The sequence below is a fragment of the Polistes canadensis genome, unplaced genomic scaffold (genome assembly GCF_001313835.1).
Source record: "Polistes canadensis isolate GaletaPanama2010 unplaced genomic scaffold, ASM131383v1 scaffold_77, whole genome shotgun sequence".
In the NCBI taxonomy this organism is placed as follows: Eukaryota; Metazoa; Arthropoda; class Insecta; order Hymenoptera; family Vespidae; genus Polistes; species Polistes canadensis.
The window spans coordinates 430,553-454,432 of record NW_014569624.1 but is presented as its reverse complement, the minus strand read 5'-3'; the positions used below and the strand labels follow the sequence as shown (position 1 = coordinate 454,432).

The 23,880-nt window shown below is 33.4% G+C and overlaps 1 protein-coding gene across 1 annotated transcript; it reads left to right on the top strand.

The window, feature by feature from the left end:
- The first annotated feature begins 843 nt into the window (after positions 1 to 843).
- LOC106786554 lies at positions 844 to 23,725 on the top strand. The gene is made up of 9 exons (XM_014748061.1): positions 844 to 901; positions 13,820 to 14,202; positions 14,352 to 14,828; positions 14,912 to 16,986; positions 17,066 to 18,188; positions 18,815 to 19,339; positions 19,936 to 20,433; positions 20,711 to 21,334; positions 21,416 to 23,725. The coding sequence occupies exons 1-9, from the start codon at positions 844 to 846 to the stop codon at positions 22,931 to 22,933; spliced, it is 7,281 nt and encodes a 2,426-aa protein (XP_014603547.1). The 3' UTR covers positions 22,934 to 23,725.
- The last annotated feature ends 155 nt before the right edge of the window (positions 23,726 to 23,880 follow it).

Sequence of the window (23,880 nt, the reverse complement as noted above, 5' to 3'; positions counted from 1 at the left end):
ACAAATCTAAATTTCACATTAAAATATTAATGATATGTTGTTCAATAAATTACCTTCTAATAGTGTATTTATTTTTTTCCGTATATTGTGTTATGATCTAACTATTAGTAATTAAAATTTATTATTATCAAAATCGGAATCGACACAAATGAGATGTAAGCTGATTTTCTTCGAACTTTTACGGAGTCGAAGTTAGTTATACATTTCTATGTTTTACAAGAAAATTTAAATTTCAATTAAGATTTCCATTAAAAGTTCATCAAGAAGATATACAGATATCATATCATTATGAACTTCACTTACCCTGTTTTCGCTAAGTAATTAATGGACTTAATGAACAAAACAATTAATCAACCCCAAAGAGAAATAGGAATAATACCGATCGATCCTATAGTTCTGGGAATTACGAGAGTACAGTTGGAAAAGGGAAAGGATACTTTTATAATGAAATTTAAAAGAGATAAAAAAGAAAGAGAGAGAAAGAGAGAGAGAGATAGAAATATATGTCTGCCAATGGCTGATTATTATTAATGTAATTACAGAAAGGAAAAAAAAAGGAGAGAAGGATAAGAATAAGAAGAAAAATAAAATAAAAAGGAATAAAAAAAGAATTGGAAAAGAAGATAGAACGCATTGTATTATTTTACAGGCGGCATAGCTTTCTCTTGCAGTAATCCCAACATTATTGGTTTTCGAATAAAAATCTATTGTCTAGCTACCGATCAATTAGCCCTAAACACTGGCAAGACGAATGGTAATTTCGTCTATCTTTTTCTAGGGCTACGGGTTGCGGCTTCTCATTCAGAGAACGAAAATGAAGGAATCGCTTGAAAGAGAAAGGCCATGTCGAGAACAGAATATAAAGGAAACGTTCAAAAGAGAAAGGTAACAAGCCCGAGAGGTATGTTTCAACGCAAACAGATGTAGGAGAGACGAAAAAGAAAGACAAATAGAGAAAAATGGAAGGAAAGAGAGAAAAAAGAATAAAGAAGAGAGAAAGACAGTGGGGAAAGAGAAAGATAAAGAAGTTACAAGACTGTTGGAAAAAGCAAACAGTGCAATCGGTGAAAAGTAGCTCGATCGATGTATATACGCAAGAGGAAGAGAAATATATTCTTGTGCGATTCTATTTCGCAAGGACACACGCGACTAGTAACATTCAAGTAGTCAAACTTACTTTTCTACGATACTATGATGGTTCTCTTAACATACCACGTATTCATATAATGTACATTGAACCGTTGAAGAAAGGGTGAAAGTCTCTGGAATGGGCTGTTTGTTTCGATGGCAATTTTCAATGGTTTTAGAATTAACCTACACTTGACTAGATATTTCCGAGGTAAGTGTTAAGAAAAATGATAATGATAAAAATGATAATGTGTTATTCCGATTAGTTCAAAACTTTTGAAAATCATCATTCTTGTCTTGACATCACCAAGTTGTATGTATGTTATGTATCGGGAATGTATCTCGATCGAGTTTGTTCGAGCACGCCAATGTGGTTCTATATCTCTTCATATTAGCGAACGACACGATAAAGAAAAGTGAGAGGCAGCCGGAACGTGTGCTACTCTTATGCAACTTCTGATAGGAATCGTAGTATGGGTCACTTAGTCACTAACTCTCTTACGAAAATTTTCAACTCTCTTCTTTAAGGAATTGCTACGAACTTACTAGACGAATCCTTTTCAAGGACACGATTTTGAATAAATTCGCGAATAATATTTATTAAGATATAAATATGTTTAAATTTGTTTGAACTATAAATGAATTAGCATTTTATAGCGAAATTTTTTGTCGATGAATTAATTAGAATATCGTATTGGTTTTCGTTATTAACAATATGAAAAGAAGTCATCTATGTCAAATCGAAACTAGTCTTAACACATGTTATTTTCAAAATTAGATTTATACCACTTTAGAAAAGGAATCTGTGTAGCCTTCGTGCGTGATAAATGTTTAATGCGTGTGATATACCTTGAATGATTGATAAATAATCTACCGTTAGATTGGCTTATTGTTTTCTATGAAAATGAGTTAAAATTATTTTATTGATTTTTGTTTATATGACTTTTCCGAAAGTTACATATGTATAACGAAAACAATATTTATTCTTTAGAAAGTCTTACAAACAAGAATCAATAAAAGTAATTTAACTGACTTTCATAGAGGACAATGAATCAGTTTACTGTTGAATTTCGAAGAGGAAGGTACGTCAAACTTATACTTCATGCTTCTAAACTACATATTCTCTGATGAATTAACAATCATTTAGATCAACTATCGATCGACGTATTTCATACATACATACACACACATCACACTAACACTAGAATTTTTTTCATAATTTCGTTTAACTGTTAATAGACTGTTGGTTTTTCCTTCCCGCTCCTCTTTTTTCACGTCTTTTTATAAAATTTTATTGTTACCGTCGTTTAAGAAGTTTCATTTAAAAAAAAAAAACGGCACATGTAACGTTTGTCTTTCACTTTCTCAATTTAAACGAGAGTTATTCCTCTCAGGAAATTGCATTTGAAAAATATTCCGTTGAATCTCCGACGATAAGGTGATTGTATGAGCACACGCGTGTTTCTGCGTGTATATGTATATATGCGTGATAATAGAGATTTCCTTTTCGATATTAGCTCTAGCTAGAACGTGATGTATATCTTATGAAAAATGCAGAAAGGGAGGGAACAGCAGGGATCCTGTACATACAATGGCAAGACGACGAAGAAGAAGAAGAGTTCGAATTCAATGACCGGATATACGGCGCACTGATGATCGCATCTTGCGTATTCATTTCGTGTCTTCGATACAACCAAGCCTCTGTAAATAAAACCATCCATTTTTTATATATGTGTGTGCATGAGGGTAAACGCGCGCGCGCGTGTGTGTCAAAAAAGTAATAAATTGAAAACAGAGAAATCGTAGCCGCTAGGAAAATAAAAGCAAAACTTTCCTACTCTCTATACTTTTTGTCTTTCCATTTCGTTGTTAATTACCCTCTACTAAAACAAGAATGAGTCTCAAGCCATCCGTGAAAAGAAGAAGTTGATCCACCCAGTGCCACTTGAGAAAGAAGTAATCTTTTGACGTTATTTCCATTGTATCTTACAATGGGCAAATTGTCCCTCATACTTTGGATAATTACCATGCGAATCTTTGCGAATGAGAAAATAACATTATTTATTTAAGTAACAACGTATGTATATATATATATTATATATAGACTAACGCTTTAAAGTGTTAGATTACCCTAAATATGTCATGTTTGATGATTGGGAACAACATTATTTTTTATTAACGAAAAATTATTTTATTTATTTTAATTACACAATTTTTTTTACACAATTTTGATGTTCTATTATGCGTCTAAAATAAACAAGGTTCTATTCTATATACGTTACGTTACTAGTTTCTGTCAGATCACTAAAGTCAAGCAACATGGGCACGGTTAGTGTAAAATGGATAGGTGACTCGTTCGAAGAAATAAAAGACAAAAATCGTGTGCTGTGATTTCAGAGAGGTGGTAAAAAGATGCAACCTCTTTGGTAGTATTGAATTAGTGTGAGAAGATGTTAGTAAAAAAGTAATGGGAGAGATTGAGAATCCGTTAAAGGGAGAGTAAAAAGACAAGATATTAACCTGTATAATAATTTTAAATCTTCGATTTATTTATATATCCACATTTTATTATTTATGACAACTTTGTTCAATTTTGTAAATTTTTAAAAATAATGTCTCCAATTAAAGTAAAGTTGTGGTTTATTATTTATCGCATGTTTGTAATGATATTGAAAAAATAATTGGTTCTAAAGAAAATTGATTTATAGTTTTGTTAGAATTATTTTCAAATTTTAATTGACAAAAACAATGTCAACATAATAAAAATTTAATTACAAATAAAGATCACGAGGTAATATGTGCAAAGAAAAAATACATAATAATAATAATGATAGATGTCTATAAATACTTTTGAGTGGAAGCGTATATAATATTTCTTTTTAAATATCTATACACAGATATTTATAACGTTGTATAGTTCATTTAAAAATACTTTCAAATTTATTACTTATTCATTTCTTTCTTATGTATGATAATAAATGATATTATATTCATAATAATTATATTTTACCGTACTTTCGACTTTTTTACGAACGCTCTAAAACTAATCTTAAAAAAGCTATAATTAATTTTATCCAGTAATCTTAGATCAATGCATCATGCATAAACAAAGATTGAAATAGTATGCATAAACTAAAATTATTCTATCACTTACAAGATAATGTGTAATACATATATATATATGTGTGTGTGTGAATTAAAAAATAGTTTATTTAATAATTAAATAATCAGTATTTCAGTGACACGAACCATATGTATCACAGGTGATAGTGGAGAATTCGACGAGTCCTCTCCATCGTACGTTGACCTTGAAATTCATTCCTTTCTATTCTACGTTCGAATGTTCTAAGCTCTAAGAAATAGAAGAAAATCTTCGTATTTTACTTCGCGGATCCAAGATAAATTCTTTCATCGAACGAGATATTACATATACGAGAAGTTACGGGTTTAAGATCGACTACTTTTTACCGCTTTTTCTCTCTTCTAAGCACATCCATGCATGCATGATAACTCCTAGTCCATATACATACACGTATAGAAGCGAAAAGGATTCTGCGGAAACGTGTGTACGTATTTAAGTACATATACATACATATATCTATCTACTACATCCGAGCTTTCCTTCGTCTATGTGTATGTTCCGGCCTAATGGATCGTACGTACACATACATAGTAATTCGTACCGATTTTTCTGACTTGAGCCAGTGAAAGGGAAGGATATTTCCAGTCTTCGAGACCCAGATACTTAAGAACTCTCCTTTATACCCTTTATTTGTATATTCAGTTTCCCGTTTATCTTCACCGTTCGATTTCCACATTATTTTTGATGGATCATTTAATGACTACTCCAAGTGACCATTTTCTTGAAAAGTCAATTTTCTTACGTGAAACTGCAAATCATTGTCATTGCTTATAAACGCTAAAAAGCTATTCCTTTTAACGTACATGGTTAAGGATGCAGATTACGCTTGTGCGTCCTGAGCCGAGGAAAGATCGATGATGACCTTTTTAGTTTACTTCTATCGCAAAATGACACATTCAAATCTTTTAGAAAAAAAAGAAGAAGAAGAAAAAGAAGCAAACAAAAAGGGGGAGGTGGAGAAAAATGTTCTGTAACTTTTTAACAACCTCACTTTAACTTTCCATACTTGCGTGTAATTCGTAAATGAAAAAGAAAAAGATAAAAATAAAAGGGAGAAAAAAAAAGTGTAATCTCGGTAGAGTGCTCGGTACGTTAACTATGCCATCGTTAATTAGTTATGCCATTACTCGAATAGAAAGGAGTCTATCAATAAACAATTTACGTTTTCACGGGGATCCATTATGGTTCATTAATAAACAAAAAAAAAAAGAAAAGATAAGAATATAAAAATTTCTTTTAGGCGTTTACGATTAGAAAGGTAATCATAGATTTCGTCGTCATCGAGTATCAAGTAAGATGATCCAGATATGAGTTAGATTGTAAGATCGAAGAGAACAAGGTCATAGTGATCGATCAAAGAAATATAAGTACGATCGATCCCTTCCGATTTTCGAAAAGTGCATCCAAGTATATTTACAGGATCCCGTTCTGTGTGGCCAATCGAAGGAGAGGCTTTCTCCTCGATCACGTTTCGTCTAGATCGCATCGAGTACACGCTTTATGGTAAAGCTTGTCTCTCTTTGGAGGGGAGTCTATATAGACTCTCCATTACGATGGAGCCCCTTCAAACTGTTCGCGTTTCTAAGACCGTACGCGTATACCTCAAGTTGGATACCACCTTGTTGCGTGTTACCACCTGCGTTTTCATTATTTTCTTCTTCAGTTCTAAGATAAGACAATATATACAAGAAAAAGATATAGATAAACAAATAAGTATAGGATATGCAAGAACATTCGTGGTGTAGTGTTATAGAAGAGTGTCATCTAGAACATTGTCAGTAATAAATATCTATTATTTATTAGAAACTACATTTTTGTCTGTCTACTGTCACGAAAGATAGAATAATAAGAGATAAAGGAAGGAGGAGGAGGGGTGGTGAAACGACGGTGTCGCGACAATTTCTTCAAAGTCACCCTGCACAATGGTGAGTTGACGGGAGTGATATCTTACATACCGTTCGTTCGTCATTTCTTGGAAAATATCGTACCTAAGTTTTGAAATAACTTTCGAGCTTTTATTTGAAAGAGAAAAAAAACAAAATGAAAGAAAGAAAGAATGAAGAAAAAGAAATTCGTTCAAAGCGAGTTTTGTTGTTGATGTTGTTTTCTTCTTTCTTTTTATATTCTTATTGGCTCCAAAAGAAAATCACGAAGGGAACTTATATTTCCTTAACATTTATCTAACTTTCTTATATCTTGTAAAGTTTCTCGTTTTGTATATTTGTGTTTGCATACGTAAATATAGGATACCTACTCCACCTTGTTGTAAACTTGAATTAAACAAAAAATATATGACAAAAGTATTAAATTATCATCAATTTAATAGGTAATTATTTAAATATATAATAATTAAAACAGAAAACTTAAACGATAAATTGAATAAAATTGATTTTAGGATTTATTTCGTATTACAATTAATTACATTATAATAAAGATCATAAATTGAATTTTTTCCATTTTTTTTTTATTTATACCACTTTTATAATTCATTATTGTGACAATTGTATTGTTTGTTTTTAACGATAAGGCGTAGGTTTTTGGTCATAAGTTAATTAAATTATAGTATTAAAATAATAAAAATAATAAATTGATTATTGTTCAAATAATGAAGAGAGCTCGGGTGCATGTTTAATGACTTGCAGGAATGCAACTATATAAATCGATTTAGTCATTTTTATAGTCAAACTCATTGGCACTTTCTTATCCTTCTTCCTGTTGAAGAAAAATAAAATATAATGAACAAAGTAGTCAGCGGAGAGTCGAATACGCCTCAGGGATCGAAATGGGGGTCAGTGTGTGAACAAACAGCTTCGTTCCTTATGTCGCAATTCAAGAGGTCGGTGAACATCTATCTTCCTAGATGTCTTATGTCGTGTCGCCAATCTGTACAGTTTCCACATTTTCGTTTCTTCTTCCGTCTTTTTCTCTCTCTCTTTTTCTTTCCGTTTTATAGAAAATAGGAGAAAAAAAAAAAGAGAGAGGAAGAGATAAATGTAGCACGAAGCATAGATATATTTGCTCTTATTGGTACGTGATTCTCTGTGTGGGTAATTCCTTTCTCGATCAAATCTCAATATCATTGCTGAACAAGATTACGCAATTGGAAGGTTTTCATTTTCATGCTCGACCTGTCGCAAATCATTCCCGGATCTATATCTGAAGTTTTTTCCCCCCCTCCCTCATTTTTGTTCCTTATTCATATATATACATGTTTTGTTACTCGACAAAAATTTCTGTACGAATAAAAGAAACTACGAAGAAAAAAAAAATTTCGTTCCTTTCAAATTGTACAGCTAATGACGACGATTGACCTGTAAATTAAAAAAATCGAGAGAAAAATAAGAAGAAATTAATTTAACTTCTTATAATCATGCAATCAATTATTTTTTTTTCAATTTTTTTCCCCCTTGTTCCACTGTCATAATTATCTGCATAATTGTTCTGTGTTTCTGTCAAAAAAAAATAAAAAAAAATACAAATAATGTTCGAAAAGTTATGGTAGGATAACGGTTTAAAATTGACTCTATATATAAAATAGTAAATACTTATGACTGTAATGAAAAATGATGTTAGATTGACTGGTGAACATAACTATCGAGTTGCTGAGGAAGTCCCAATATAGGGACGAAACGTTCAACGGATAAAGAGATTGTTCATTTAATTTAAACCTGTCCAAAAAAAAAACATCCCTAAGAATTAAACTTAGTAATAATATTAGGAAAATTTTGGATAAGAAAAAAATTTATTATATTAACAAATAATAAAGAATATTGCATATCTATTAATCTTACAAAATACACGTACGTGGATAAACCCATGAAAGAATTCACTAAGTATCATAAAATTACATTCATCTGATGATAAACATTTTCAGTTTGAAACGAAGGAACACACTCCTTTCTATCAAGAGATTTTTCTCATGTTTCTACATTACTTTCCGAGCGGATAGCCGGTTATTAGTTTCACTTTGAAAACTCGAAACTCTTGTGGACGGGCGTGTACGTACCTCTTTCTCTCTTTCTCATCTTTCATCACTCGCTCTCTCTTTTTTTCTCTCTCTTTCTCTCTCTCGTTCTCTCTAAAGAAAAAGAAAAATATAGTCATATGATTCGAGCGGATCCGAGAAAAGAAAAGAGACAAATGTAAAGAACTGGTGGGAAGGTACCACTCTCAAAAAGTTCGAAGGCGAAAGTAAAGGTGGGGCCAACGAAGAAAGTTCTATCGACGAGAGATATATACGTAAAGTGGCACACCGATGAAACCTGTGTCCATTCATGTAAGATACTGCTGCCTACTCTCTGTGATACCAATAGCACCAGCACCAGCATCAGCATCAGCACCAGCAAACAGCAGCCAACAACGAAGAGAAACAAACCGGTCCTTCGATGGAAACAATTCCATGCTCGGATTAACTAGAGTGGAAAAAAAAAAGCTATCTTCTTTTACTATTCAACTTGAAGAAAATTTTCGAATTCTTCCTTATTGAAAGAGAAAGAAATAAAGAAAGAAATAATGAGATGCAACGTTAATAAATGAAGATTTTAAAGAGAAGAAAAGGAGCAATTCTCTTGCTCGTTCTACCGTCACGTACACATTTACATTTTTCAGTGTACTAGACGTTATTGTATCTATGTTTCTTTTATTTTCAATACCAACACGGTGATGTTGGGAAAGTACTACACTATATGCAAAATAATATTTTATTTAATTGAAGAAAAAAGGAATAAAAAAGGTTTGATTAAAAAAGATATGAATACTTAACTGATGTTTTTACATTGTTCTTTCTTTTCGTTATATTTTTTTTATTCAATGACAACAAAGCACATAAACAATTATATTTTATTTAATTAAAAGAGAAGTGGAAAGAGAGAGAAAAGGTTTGATTAAAAAAAAAAAAAAGATACTTTTACATTTTTTCTTTTTTCTCCTCTTCTTTTTTAATCATTATTCGTCTCGATTTTTTTTTCATTTTCACTGAATATACTTTCTTCTTTTTTTTTTCTCTCTCTCTTTCTTTCTTATACGGATCTCAAAAGCCTCCATCCTCCTTTGAAATCTACTTCGTTGCAATAGTAAGTTCCCAATCCGTAATTATTCCAAGTATGCAATTTCATACAGCCGACATGTGGTATCCAAGCAATAATAACGTCCTATATTAGTATATATGTATCCGGAAGATATCTCAACGTAACTATGTATATATCTATATACATAATTCTCATCATTCTTATCGATTTATCAAAAATTCGCATTCTTGCGATAACATAGAATAGACGTTCGAGTTATGTTAATATTTAAATATGTGTACGCAGTTATAATTATTATTTAAAGAGAATATTTTAATCGTTGGATTCTACATGTTTCAATCGAATGGTCAGTTTATCGATACATGAAGGAGAAATGAAAGTTCAAGAAACTAAAGGCAGTGCATACGAATAAGTGGAGCATGAAATTCCGAAGGTTGCAAATATGACATTTTCTTTGGTGTTTCCTTAATCATGTTACGTATTTAATAGATATCATTTCGTTTAAGTTGTTCGATGTTGTTCAAATTTCTCTCGATTTACGAATAGAACACGTTGAAGTTATTTATAGTACTTCAAACACCTCACATTGAGATAACCAGTACAGAACACGACGGATATATTAGTTTAAACATTGATTATCCTTAAATATTATAGTTTAATGATTCTTTACGAAATTATCGGCTGTGTAGTATTACGATCACTTTAAGTTATTGTAATCGATCTTCTCTACAATATTCTATCTCGTAGAAACTAACAAATATATTGATAAAGTTTCAACATCGTTTGTTTATGGACTATAATTTTTGATGATTAAATTGGCGTAAAGAAATTTTTATAGGAAACAATCTTTTATAAGATATACAAGTTTTCATATCAATAACATATATACGTATGATATTAATCTTATTATAAAATGTATATAATATAATTGAATGTAATTAAATGTTATGAAATTATATTAAAGTAAAATATAATCTAATTCGAATGAAAAATTTAACTTTTAAAAAATACAAAATTTCTTTTTTCTTATTTAACTTTTACGATTTTTAACCGAAGACGAACAAATATTATTTTTCTATTAACATGAATCAAATATTAGATAACGATAAATATATTATATATATACCTCTTGAATATATTAATATTATTTAAAATTTAAATTATTATATATATTGTTTGTTTGTGGCAACAAAAACAAACAATTTATTACTATGCATATATTTTTTTACATTAATGAATACTTAAATATAATATAATATATTTAAATAATAAAATATGTATAATATTCAAAGATAAATTCAAATGTTATTCTATTATAATTTGGCACAGCGATGTCTCACCTATGTTTAAAGAAAAAAAAAAAAAAAAGAGATGAGATGATGCCGTGTCGATTCCGGGCAAGGAGAGAAAGGTGCCGACCTCCTTTTTAACGCCTTCTTAAATACACGCGTTCTGTACAAACAGAAGGGATCGATAATTGCACGAGTTTAACGTTGAAATTGCTCTTCGTAGCGTTACGTTACGTGTCATGTTGCAAAGTTTTACAGGCAACTAGAAAAATCATTCCAAGCATTTATAAGTTTCTTTCGAATGAAAGAAAGTAATTTCTCCGGAATTATGAATCTCTATAGAGATTTCATCGAATATATCGATCGAACGAACGTTTTTTTGTTTATATTTCCTTTCAACTAAACTATAAATGATCGAACAAAAGAGAGAAAGAAAATTAAAATACATATACGTAAATTAAAAATGTGCCAAACAAGAGTTGTAATTTATCGAAATAATTGCATTTCTTTATTTTCTGTTTCTATTTGACTAAAACATTGTTCGATTTCAAAAAAAACAACATGATTTTTCCGTTCAAGAAGAATATACAAAATATTATGCAACTAAACTCGTTATAGGAATGCCTTTTTACACTTTAAATAATTCCTAAGATATCGCTAGATTATTTCACACTTGAGAAACTTATTTTTTCTAAAAGTACCACACACATAGATATATATATATGCATAAACTAGCTATACCATGCTCGTCGTAGAATGCATTTCGCGAAGAAAGCAGAAAAATCGTACGGCGTGTCGGACACGCGATCTTCCGCAATGAAAATTGTTCGTAACCGTGTATCGTGGCACATAATCTAAATGATGTCAGTAGTACGTACTTATTATACATACATGATTGTTTCAAGCTCGACACAAAAACTTTCTCTTTATTCGCGAGAAAAAGCTCCAACTTGTTAAACTTTTTTTTTCTCTTTTTTTTTTTTCTCCGTATTTAAAAATCGCCTTCTCCTTCGCATGACTTTCAATTTACATTAATTTACGATTAATTAATTATAAATGCGAACAATCACGGTAAAAAAGATCCGGCAAAAGTTAACTCGGCTCATCTATGTGTATTTATTAGAAATCACTGGTATGCTGTTATGCTTTTAGACGTTTCACAGTTCGTTAGTTTGGTTGCACTCCAGATCTCGCGTACAACTCGATCTCAACTCTCCTAATGGCAATATTAAAGGTGATAATGACAGCAATGATTAACAATTATAATGATGATAACAATGTTTATTTACAGTCTCGAGAACGGTGAAATGTTTTATTTTATATGTTAGCACTTATTTATTAGTAAATACGTTATCTGATATTCGTTTTAATTTAAACCGTTATTCTAGTCATTTGATTTGACATTTCAGAGGAAATTGGCAAATGACAAGCGATAATGTTACGTCCCTCATTCGGGATTTATATTCGATCGAATGAGAATTTTGTCGAAATGACTGATTTACAAATACAGTAGATTTCCATATAACGCGGTTACTGTGTTACACGATGCATAAATTCGTGTTATAGGAAATCGGGTCGGTCGAACATTTTTTTTCTCCTATAAAATGATTTATTTTTCCCTTAAGATAATTTACAATTAATTCGTGAAAAAATATATCTATCAGATATAAATTCTTTTCCATAAAATATTCTTGATATTAGTAGTTTTGAAAATATATAATTACAAAAATATAATTACTAAAGAGAAGAAATTAATAAAGACAAAGACAGAAATGTAATCCTCAATTACTGCAAATTGAATTTTTTCAATTCGAGAAATTTCTATATTTTATTATGTAGCGCGTTATACGAAAAATTGTGTTACATGATATAGTAGTCGCAATATCTTTGGCACGGTATAGGAATTTGCATTGTAGAAACTTGCGTTATACGGAAGTCTACTGTGTACATATGTATATAACTTTAGAAAGATTTAAAAATAGTTTGTTTAATTTGAAATCTTTTCTATTCGAATTTTAAATAGTTTCGCAATGGAACTTTTATTTAATGGAAAAAAAATGTTTAGTTCATAACATTATAATAAAAACAAAATATAATAGACTTTTGGAAATTTAATCCTTTTTAACAAAGTATTATGTATATAATATTGTGTGATAAAAAGATAAATGTTTATGAATACAAAAAAAATTGAATTCAAAAGTTGAACACATATATACGTATATATAATTTTAGAAAAATTACTTTTAAATTACTTTCGCTTTAGCGTGAAATATTTAGAATACTTGTGATGTGTATACATATATCTATTACATTAATAGAATTTCCGTTGAACAGTGTCATAAAGGAGAAGGTCAACTACATTCACTGTAGCATATTGGAACGGACATAAAATGTGGTTTAAGCGGGAAAATGAATCTAGAACGTTCAAAGAAGATATTAATATATCGCGATAATTTGAAGAACCGAAGTTGAAAAGTTTTCTTTACCTCTCCTCTTCCTCTCGAAATGATTTCATCCAATGTAACTACAAATTTCACGGTTCATCGTGTCGCTAGAAACATAAGAAAATCTTTCTCGAAAGGCGATTAAGAATTTGCGGAAGCGGAAATGAAACGGAAAATTGTATCGAGAATCGATAACGTATTTTCACACGTATACACACAGAGAGAGAAAGAGAGAGAGAGAGACGCATACACATACAGGCATACATATAGATTGAAAGTCTCAGAGATGAAAAATCGATGGCACTTATTCTTCATTGTTTCCTCATAGAAAGAATGATTTTATTTAGTTTCTAATCGTAATTAACAAAATGATAGTATCCATTGGCAAATCGAAAAATACGTACGAGATATCACGAATAATAATAATTTGAAAAGATTGAGAAGTTTTTACGAAGTACTACGTTTAACTTCGGTGTCTCGTTACCACTAATAAACCGCAAGGATCCATCAGAAAATAGCATTGAGGGAAGATAATTTATCGGTATCCCGCAAGAAATTTAAAGAATTTCTTATATATTTCGTGATCGACTAAGACGAGATTGCGGTTTTATTTCGTTTTTGACATTATCATTACGGCAACGATATGCCGTATGATATTATCATCTTTGACTTTCTACGAATTCCTTTGATTTATTCCCAAGTCGAAGAGTTGTTATTACACGGAGAAAATAAAACCGATGACATAATCGCGAATCACTTTTATCGAAATAAGTTTGTGAAAGTAACAAGAAAACAGTTTGAAATCCTCGATTTCGTCTATTCAGATCGTGCGGAGGTGCTGGTCGTTGATACTACTATCTACTGGTCTGATTCTATACATAAGAATTGGTGGTACCAGCGGGGAACGATGGTCTAGACAAGTATCGAACAGCGACTGGATTCCTTTGGCCAATCCAAGAAGTGCTTCCAGTCAAATCAGGCCGAGTAATAGTGGAAATGGAGCTATTTCGTCGGGAAGTCCTTCTTTACCACATCTTTCATCTCTTTCTTTACCACCGGCACTTCAAGAACAATATCAGCAACAACTTTTGCAATTGCAAAAGACTCAAGAGAATATTCAAAAGTTGCTGATATTGCAGGAACAACTTAGAACGCAACAACAGTTATTGCAGGTATTAATATAGACAATGTTGTTATAAATGTATGTCAATACTTTTAGGATGTATATTTATCCACTTAAAAAATTAAAAATATCATAGTACATATATGCAATATAGTAAAATAATTTGACTAATTCTTCGTTTTAATAAATTAATTTTAGTCTCAAACATTTCTACCGAGTGGCTTTAGTAGCCCGGAAAATGACAAGCGCATGCTTCAACAAAATACGATACCAAACTTATCAGGTGTATCGGGTTTAAGTTCGGACGTGCTGGTACCACCGTTACCTTCATCCGATGCTCTTCCACCCATTTATTCAGCTCAAAACTTCCTCGGCCAAGGACCACAGCGGTTTCATCAACCAATAAGGGGTAATCAGAATTTAAACATTAAATCTGAAGAATTTGGAAACTCGCATAATAGCAAAAGTCAAGTCAATTACAACGAAGGTCATGAAGATGGTTTGAGAGAAGGACAAAGTCTTGATCAATTGACCCAGGTAGAGGATATTCGTGATAACGTTAAAGACTTCGTCGGGAAGGAAGAAAAATATCGGCCAACCGGAAAACAGGTGAAAGGTCAAACGGTACAAGGTACTCCTGGCATATCTGAAAATGCAGAGAACGAAAACGAGGAGGTGAATACCGTTTAACGATTCTATCTTTCTAGGTTGTTTTATTTTTTCACGTGTCGTATATATAACTTATTCATTCCTCTCAGGTCCAACTAGTTTACGTTCCTGTAGAAACCTTAGCCAAACAAAGAGTTCAACCAAAAAGATTTCGAGGACAAAAGCAATATCCTTTCCGTCAGCAACAGCAGCAACATCAGAACCAGCAGCAGCAATATCGAATAAACGATGAAATTGAGCAAACGACGAGAGAGCCAGATACTTTCGGTCGAGATTTTTTGGACCAGTTGAAGTTCGCAAAGGAAGAACGATCGAAGGAGGTCGCTCGAATAGAAGACGTGGAGAAAGCACTGGAGAGGAAGGCTCAACTTGAGCAAGAAATTCTACAAAAGGAACAGGAATTAGCAAGACAGAAAGAAGAGGAAAGAAGGATAAAGGAACTCGAGAAAATCGAAGAAATAGCGAAGCAACGAGAACTTGAAAGACTTCGAGAGTTAAGGGAAAAGCAGAGATTGGAGGAACTTGAGAGACGAAGAATCGCGGAAGCTCGTGCGAAAGAGGAAAGACGCCGGCAACAGGAAGAAAAGCGTCGGCAAGAGGAAGAAAAACGTCGACAAGAGGAAGAAGCAAGGCAAAGAGAGAAAGAGAGACTTGCTGCATTGGAGAGACAAAAACAATTGGAGATTCAACGTGCTTTGGAGGAAGAAAGAAAATTAGAACAACAGAGGCAAGAGGAAGCGAGCACGATTGCTCCGAACGTCGATCAAAATCAGCCGGATACTCAAGCGCTTTCTTTGACACGTAACAAGCAGTTACACCGACAGCATCTTGAAGAAACGACCCATAGGATAAAACACAGAAATCGCGTAAGACAACAACGTCCAAGAATCAATCAACAGCCACCGACTACAACTCCACCACCATCGCCCAATCAACCTCCTCTTTCCGTTTACATGGGTGGTGGTGATAGCATGGCACCAGACAGAGTCAAAATTGCGGATGTTTTGAGGATTCTTAAAGACGCTAAAACTATAGCAGTTTTAGACACAGTCGTACCTAACACGCCTAAGGTCTTTGTAGGACCAACGAATTTAGATCCACCGGCTGGTTATACGAAGTTCGATCTCCCGTACTTATCATCTATCGATCACAATCGAGTTGAAAGGAAGGTCGACAAGTTACCTTTTTTCGTAGCGCCGCTAAGCTTCGATCCACCACCAGGATATTCTAAAATCCCATTCCCAGCTCCTCATATAGGATCCGTTGTCGTGAACACGATCGATGCTTCATCTCCCGAACCTGATACACCAGAAATTATTCATAATCCAAACCCGACGCCTCTTATAGAGCCAAATTCTTATATCGATGGTACTGGAAGTAATTTGGGTCGGATAGATCCTACTACCCTAAGCTATGAACATTCAACTACAGCTGGTTACACTCAAGAATTTTCGAGTACACCAAAGTACGATACTTCGTATTCGACGATATCAAATCCTGGTGGTTCTAGATTCCGTTTTAGGCAATCGTACGGAGATAATAATCCTCCTTCTGTAATCGACACTATTTACCGAGGCGAATCATCACTTCCAGCTGGAAAGTCCAAACAAAAGGCATATTACAATGAAGATTCCAGACCTGTAGCTCCTACTTTGGCACACGAAACTAGATTAGGTACCACTGCGTCTGCTTATCAAGAGGAAGCAATTTACTCGAGTACACCGAATTATCCAGAACACTCGTTGAGAACACTAGATGATCCCTCAACGAAAGAACAGGATTTAGCTGCACAATTAGCTTTGATTAACCATGAACTTGCTCAACACAGAGATGCCAACAACAACAAAAACTCTTTTGTCGAACACCAAAACACATATACGCAATCAGATCCTCATCTGATCAATTCCTTCCAATCTCTAATCTCTCCGAATGATGTTAACGAAGTGAGAGAATCTGTAGGTCCAACGCAATATAATTTACCTGCTGAATTACCGATTTCACCCCATCTACCTGGCTTGGTAAATTCTTTGCTAGAGAAGCAGACAACGATACCAACCACTACAACGACACACGTTGTAACAACACCAGCGTATACAAAGGCTACGACCACAACTACTACAGCTAGACCACCCTCGACTACTTATAGACCACGTTCACGTCAAAGGTAAATCTAATTACTAAAAAGATGTAACAATATATATAAATATAATATGAAAATTAACACGACGATGAATTTTCAACAGGAGTAGGATAGTACCCACACGACCAACTACCACCACAATACCTACGACGTCTATTACTAGAACGACTGCAGACAGATCTAGAAGACCTTACAGCAGAACGAGAAGTGGGTCGAGATATACAACTACTACCGAATCATATAATGATTCCACTGCTTACGAACCTACCAAATCTAAGAATTCTGAAACTACAGAGAAATATAACTACGCAGATCACCATAAAAGACCAAGAGGTCAGAAACATAGGAATAACGATAAGACGGCTTATCAATCCGAGGTGAGGATTATACAATTTAATGACAAAATTATCTCATATTTTTTTTATACGTGCAAAAATGTATATTTCTTTTTTTTAATACAGGCCTATGATCAAAATTACAACGTTCAAGCACACCAAGCTGCGACTTACGAGCATACTGCTCCCGACGAATCGATCACTTCCTCATCGACGGATCCATATTCACAATCGGGCTCAAATTCGCATAATTCTAATCAACAAGAGTCAAGTATACCTTTGTCAAACCTGAATGCTTTCTCCCAAGAGAATTATCCATCAACGAGTATCAGTTCTACCGAAAATTATCCACCTCTTCGTGAAACTACAACGAATTACAACACGCCAGTTGCATCGGAAGATTATTCTAAGAGTCAACAAAATTATCCACAAGAAGCGAACTATCCTATCGCTTATGGAAGTCAATTAAATGACTTGGACCAAAGTGTTCTTGAAAAAACACCGATCAATGGATTTAATTACCAAGCACAAAACAGCGAGACTCGTAATCAACCTACCGTTCAGAAATCTAAAGACTACACCGCTTATTACGCCGAGAAACTCGAAAATACGGACTTTGGTATAAGTGGTACTTCGGAAAATCCGGGAAGTAAAATTGATAAAACAGCTCAACAATATTCTCCAATTTACGATGTAGCACCAGTTCAATCGCATTTGAATTATCCTCCGACTGGTGAGAGTGGTAATTTTGGACAAGTCGAAGATAGAAAAGTAGATGGAAGTAGCAACGTAGCAGATCAAAATGAAGAACCGATATTCATCCCTCTTCCACCAGAGAAACAACAAGTTTATGATTTGTTAACGCCATCGACGGAAGAACCATTAAATGCGGTAAAATATTTGCTTCATTAGTATATAGTATATAGAGTATATATATATATATATATAGGATTCGGGGAAAAATTAAGTCTCTGAAACGGGGGGTTCGAATCCAGGATCTTTCACTTTTCAGACCTCTGCTCTATCCATTAAACTATCCAGGATCATCGGTCAAATTTCCTCACGAATACTTATTACATTTAGCATGGAGATGTTCGATCCCACATATACGTATAAACAATATCTACTTTACAAACTCACTTACTCTACTATCACTAGAAAATATTATATTTTTTAGTAATTCAATGTACGCGTATTTCACAGCATTTTCAAACACGATTATTTAAGAAACGTAGCCCCAAACTAAAAAATCTTACTCTTTCTTAACGATTTATCTTCAAATGTAAAATCACCCTTAACCGGGTTGTATATTACCTTTCCGGATATACCCTATATATCTGATATAAAATTTTAACATCATGAAAAAAGATGAAATAGGTATAAATAGAGTTGGTGACGCAAATGCTAAGAGAATGTATCCCTTCTCTTTAATCCGATCACCTTGATCCACAATAAATTACATGATTTATTTCCTTACTCTATTGAAAATTAATAATAAGGATATTTTATTTGTAAAGGTGGTAACGAAAACCAGTACGACAACGGAAACAACTCCAGTTGTAATACGACAACGTGTTCGTGGCCGTGTTGGTACACGTACGCATTCCGATTCGGTTGTGCAAACTCGTCCAAGAGGTTCGCAAGACGAATACGTGCGTTTTAGTGCTGTCAATCATCAAGATTCCCCACGGTCGTCTAATATACATCGTCACAGAACTAAATCGAGATCTCGACCACAAAGCCAAGTTAAAACGAGCGGTTACGAGTACGTGAAGATTCAAGCTGGTTCGCAAAGACAACGGCCTTTTGTACAACAAACTACGCCATCGACAACAATCGCGACCACAACAACAACAACGACAACTACGACGACCACGCCGAGGACTACGACCACCACGACTACTGAACAACCATTAGAAGAAGATATCGATTATGGCTTTATAAGACCTCCTAGCTTCCGACCAGTGAATCCGGTAGACAATCGATTCCACGCACCACCTGTTACTTTCAAGCCAATACTTTCGCAAGTAAACAATTTACCCGTAAGTTTCTTTTTCACAGTATTTTCTTATCGGTTATAATACTTATCCAATGCGTTATCCGTTTTTTTTTTTTTTTTTTAAAACCCATCTTATAATTAGAATATTTCCTCATTTCAAACATAGATATAAACACGTACTCCTTGCATACTTTTTTCGCAGTATCTTTTTCTAAAAGATATTGCATTATTACGAGATTTAAATTATAACTGCAATTCATTTGTACACTGACACGTTCTTTTCTCAAGTAATGTCGGTTGTATGAGATTCCAAGTAATATTGCATTGATATACTTTGGGGAAGTTGCCAAAATCGTACTAGTTAAACTATTTATTTGACATAAATGTTCACGCAAATTAATATTACATATAACTTAACAGATTCAATTAAACTTATTGTCTAATGTATGTTTGCGGTAAAATAAACAATTAATAAATAATAAAAATATAACAATAATTTATATTTATGATTAAATATTAGACTCATTGTCAGTATTAAAAAACTATCCGCAAAGAAAATAATTAATGAGGTATGATCATAGGCAATCGGTTGCATTTGGTAATTCTCTAATAAAAATTAATCAAAACTTCATATTACAGATACAACAGCAGCCTTCTGGCAGTGCTCAAGATATCGAAATAGAATACGATCCACCTCCAAATCATTCTTTAAAAAATCGTCCGAAATATCAAACAACAAATCGACGACCATTAATTAAATCAACAATACTGCCGATTACGACGCCAATTACAACGACGACAACGGAAAATATATCACCGGCAACATTAAATCCTGATAATTCGGTGTACACAGTAAGACCAAAATATAAACCAGAAGATATCAAACAGAATAGAAGTCGAAGTAGGACTCGTCGACCCGGAGGTAGGAAACGTGTAACAACAACCAGCACAACGGAATCCGGTTTTGATGCAAATAACGAAGTACCATTGGAGGGAAATTATCCGCGTATACTTCCACCACATCCAGCAGCAATCGGAGAACAACAAACTCTTTACGATGAAAATTTTGGAAGTTTATCCCAATTTGGTGAAACTTATAATCAGCCGGATCAAAATTATAAATCAGCCACGGAAAATGTAAGTAAAATAAACACTATTAAATGGTTTATATGAACTCACATCATAGAAAATTTGTATGTTCCTCGAAATAATTTACGATTATTTCATGTGAGACAAAAATATAAATATTGAAAACAATTCTTTTCTTCTATACAAAGAATACTTGATAACACAATGGTTAGCTTGTTATAGGAATTCGCACTGTAGGGATTCATGTTATAGAGGAGTCCGCGATATAGAATTAAATGTAATCCAGTATTAAATAAATAAAATAAAAATAAAATAATTATTTCAGTATCCACCGCAGGACTTTGTATTGAACTTTGGAGCGGTATCTCCCCAAACACAATTACAACAAGATGAATACGATCAAACTCAACTGGCAAGTAATTCTCCTCAAAAGTATGATCATTCAACACATTCAAAATCAACGACATTGAGCAATTCACAATTGATGCCTGCTGACATCTACGGAGCCGAGAGTCAATGGTCTACCAAATTATCTCGGACCTCTTTTCAACCAAGCTTTGCAACTAATTATGCTACCGATGGATTCAACGAGGCACGTAAGAAAGATGGAAACGTTAGAGAAGTAGCTGATATTATTACGGTTCGTCCGGAGAATTCAGTAACGTACGTGGTTTCCTCGGAATTAGAGAATAGCGATGAAACAAAATCGATAATGAACGAAGAAGAGTCCATGATAAAGGCCACGACGGTATTTGGACAAAAAATGATGGCACGCGATCATACAGAAAATCCAATGAAACGTCAGCAAAAAGTAAGTTCGTACGAAAATGATGATGATGATCATGACAAATGGAGATCGAAGGAAGATAATTTGTCAAGGGAACCTACGGATAACGAAGACGGTGAGAAAATACCAAAGAAAACTGCGGATCCTGGTGCAGTCAGAAAGGTAAACAATGTTCTCTATTCAAATGTTTAATTAATTTGATTAAATTATTAATCATTATCTTATCATAATTTTTTTATGCAGACTAATAGAAGGAAAAGAGTACGAGTACGAGTAAGGCCAATCGTCGATGATTTCGTGACGGCCGAATCTCAACATATCAACGCTGCTGTTAATAGTCTAACGCACGATCAATACAAATACAATCCGATTCGGCAGACAAGGCCTAATCTAAGTGAATTTAATATTATGAGATCAACCGGTGACGGATCCCGACGATCCGCGTTACAAGATTTTCTTGAGGAAATGTTGAAAACTGATGAAGTTTTAGTACCTGTATTGGCGACATCAACTAGTACGGTATTACCTTTAAATGTTTGGCAAACATCAACACCAATAACATCTTCGATTGAAGAAGAAGAAGGAGAAGTAGAAACAACAAACTACAAATTTTCACGTATTACTACCAATATACCTACAACTATATCGGAGGAATTGGAAGGAACACTTGACCCTGAAGAAAGTTTAAGAACTACCACTCAGTATTACGGTACACGCATCTATCCCAAAGATTCGATCACGAAGGATACCACAGAAAATTTTAAATTACCGACAATTCAAGAAACAGGAACAACTTCCAGCGATTTCAATAATTCTCAAACAACTCTAAATGATCTAAACTCTATCGATACCGCATTAGAAACTACACCGATCACAGAAAAGTTAGAAACAACAACGATAAAACCGATTGATACGACAATAGAGGATTCTCCTATTGTTGAAAGTACAAAGACCGAAGAGTCAATGGACAATGACAATATCACTTATCTGAAGAATCACCGTGCTAAATGGAGTGAGGTTAGATATCCATCGGATCCTTCGATAGCCTTAAACCATTCTCTCTTGTCCACTTGGAATTACGATAAAAATGGGAAAACAGCTGATTGGAGTAAAACATTAACAAAGGTTACGACGAATGAAGAAGAAAAAGATCCCGAAATTAAAATTCTTTCGGATTACGTACAAACTGTATTCGATGATCTTAAGGGAACTAAAGAAAATATTAAGGAGAGCTCCGATGAGAAATCATTGAACAAGGAGAAAAATAATAAGGTCAGTACCTCGGAGAATTCAAGCGAAGACAATAACATTAAAACAAATTCCCCACTGAAAGCTAGTACTATTAGTGTTAAAAAAGAGATAAATCAAGTCGGAGATCGTTCCTTAATGAAATTTGAGAAAGAAGAGACTCCAACGACGATCGTTGTTGAAAATATTGATGATAATTCATTTACGTCAGGTTATCATTCTAATCCAACAGTGATATTAGACACCACGGTGCATGATATTTTATCCAAAGATGAATCTATGGTGACCGTAACACCAACGAGTCTGATCAAGACAACGACAACAACGACAACGACGACAACAAAACCGACATTACCAACGACATCGGAGATCAGTCAACACAATACAACAGAAACAATACTTGGTAAAGTGTTGAGAACATCTACGACAACGAAGGTCTCGCACATGACCGAGATTTGCTACAGAGGAAGATGCGTAATGACCAAACCAGACCGAGAAATTCGTTTGAGATGAAATAAGGCAAAGGATCATTGAGAAATGTAATTAACTTCGATGTAGGTTTCTTACTGCGAAGTTCAACGAATGCAGAAACGTCCTATTTTACGACGAAGGGATGCATTCGATGGACCTCGCAATTAATGTTTCATATTTATTTGAAAACGTAGAAAAGAAGCTTGCTTTCATCGAGGCCACTTTTCTCGGTTGCCGAAGTGATAATATAGAAAAGGAATATGATGAAAACATAAGCAATTACAAATACATAAATCCGTATAATGTATAAAAATCTCTTATAAATGCGATCAAATATCTTAATACTAATATAGATGAAGAATTTCATTGCATCATACGACGAATCGTTTGCTCGTGGAATAGTTAAATACACACAATAACATTACAACGATATAAAAATATGATGTAAAAATGTATAAAGGATTTAGTTAATTGCATTCGTCAGAATCCTGCGAAATTCTCTATATTAAGTGTTTTCCATATTATATAAATATTGTTAACGGGATAAGAGTATACGAAAAAAAAATAAAAGAAGAAAAGAAGTAATGGCAACCTTGAGCACGGTCATTCCTATGCACCGTTGTGTGTCGGAAAATGTATTTAATTTAATTATTTACTGTCCCTATCCGTTGCGCGTGTAAGTTTTAAGCGTCTCATAAATATTTTAATAAAATACGACAAAAACACGCGTAGATGTGATAATTACACTTTTCACCTATCTCCCTCATATCTTCCCATCATTTCCTATTTAAAAAGAAAAAATAAAATTAAAAGAGAACGACGCAATAGAGACTACCACAATCAATATACATATATATATATATATATATATATATATATATATATATATATATATTTCATCCTTCTCATAATCCAACACCGTAGGTATAAATATACAAACCGATGACGCAATATTCATTTCCCGAAGATACGAGAGAAAAAAAAAAAGA

Excerpts from the sequence above, each read along its gene's own strand:
- LOC106786554 (XM_014748061.1), top strand. The coding sequence starts at position 844 with ATGTCGAGAACAGAATATAAAGGAAACGTTCAAAAGAGAAAGGTAACA. Across the intron at positions 14,829-14,911 it reads CAGAGAACGAAAACGAGGAG|GTCCAACTAGTTTACGTTCC; the intron begins GTGAATACCGTT and ends CATTCCTCTCAG. Across the intron at positions 18,189-18,814 it reads CGGAAGAACCATTAAATGCG|GTGGTAACGAAAACCAGTAC; the intron begins GTAAAATATTTG and ends TTATTTGTAAAG.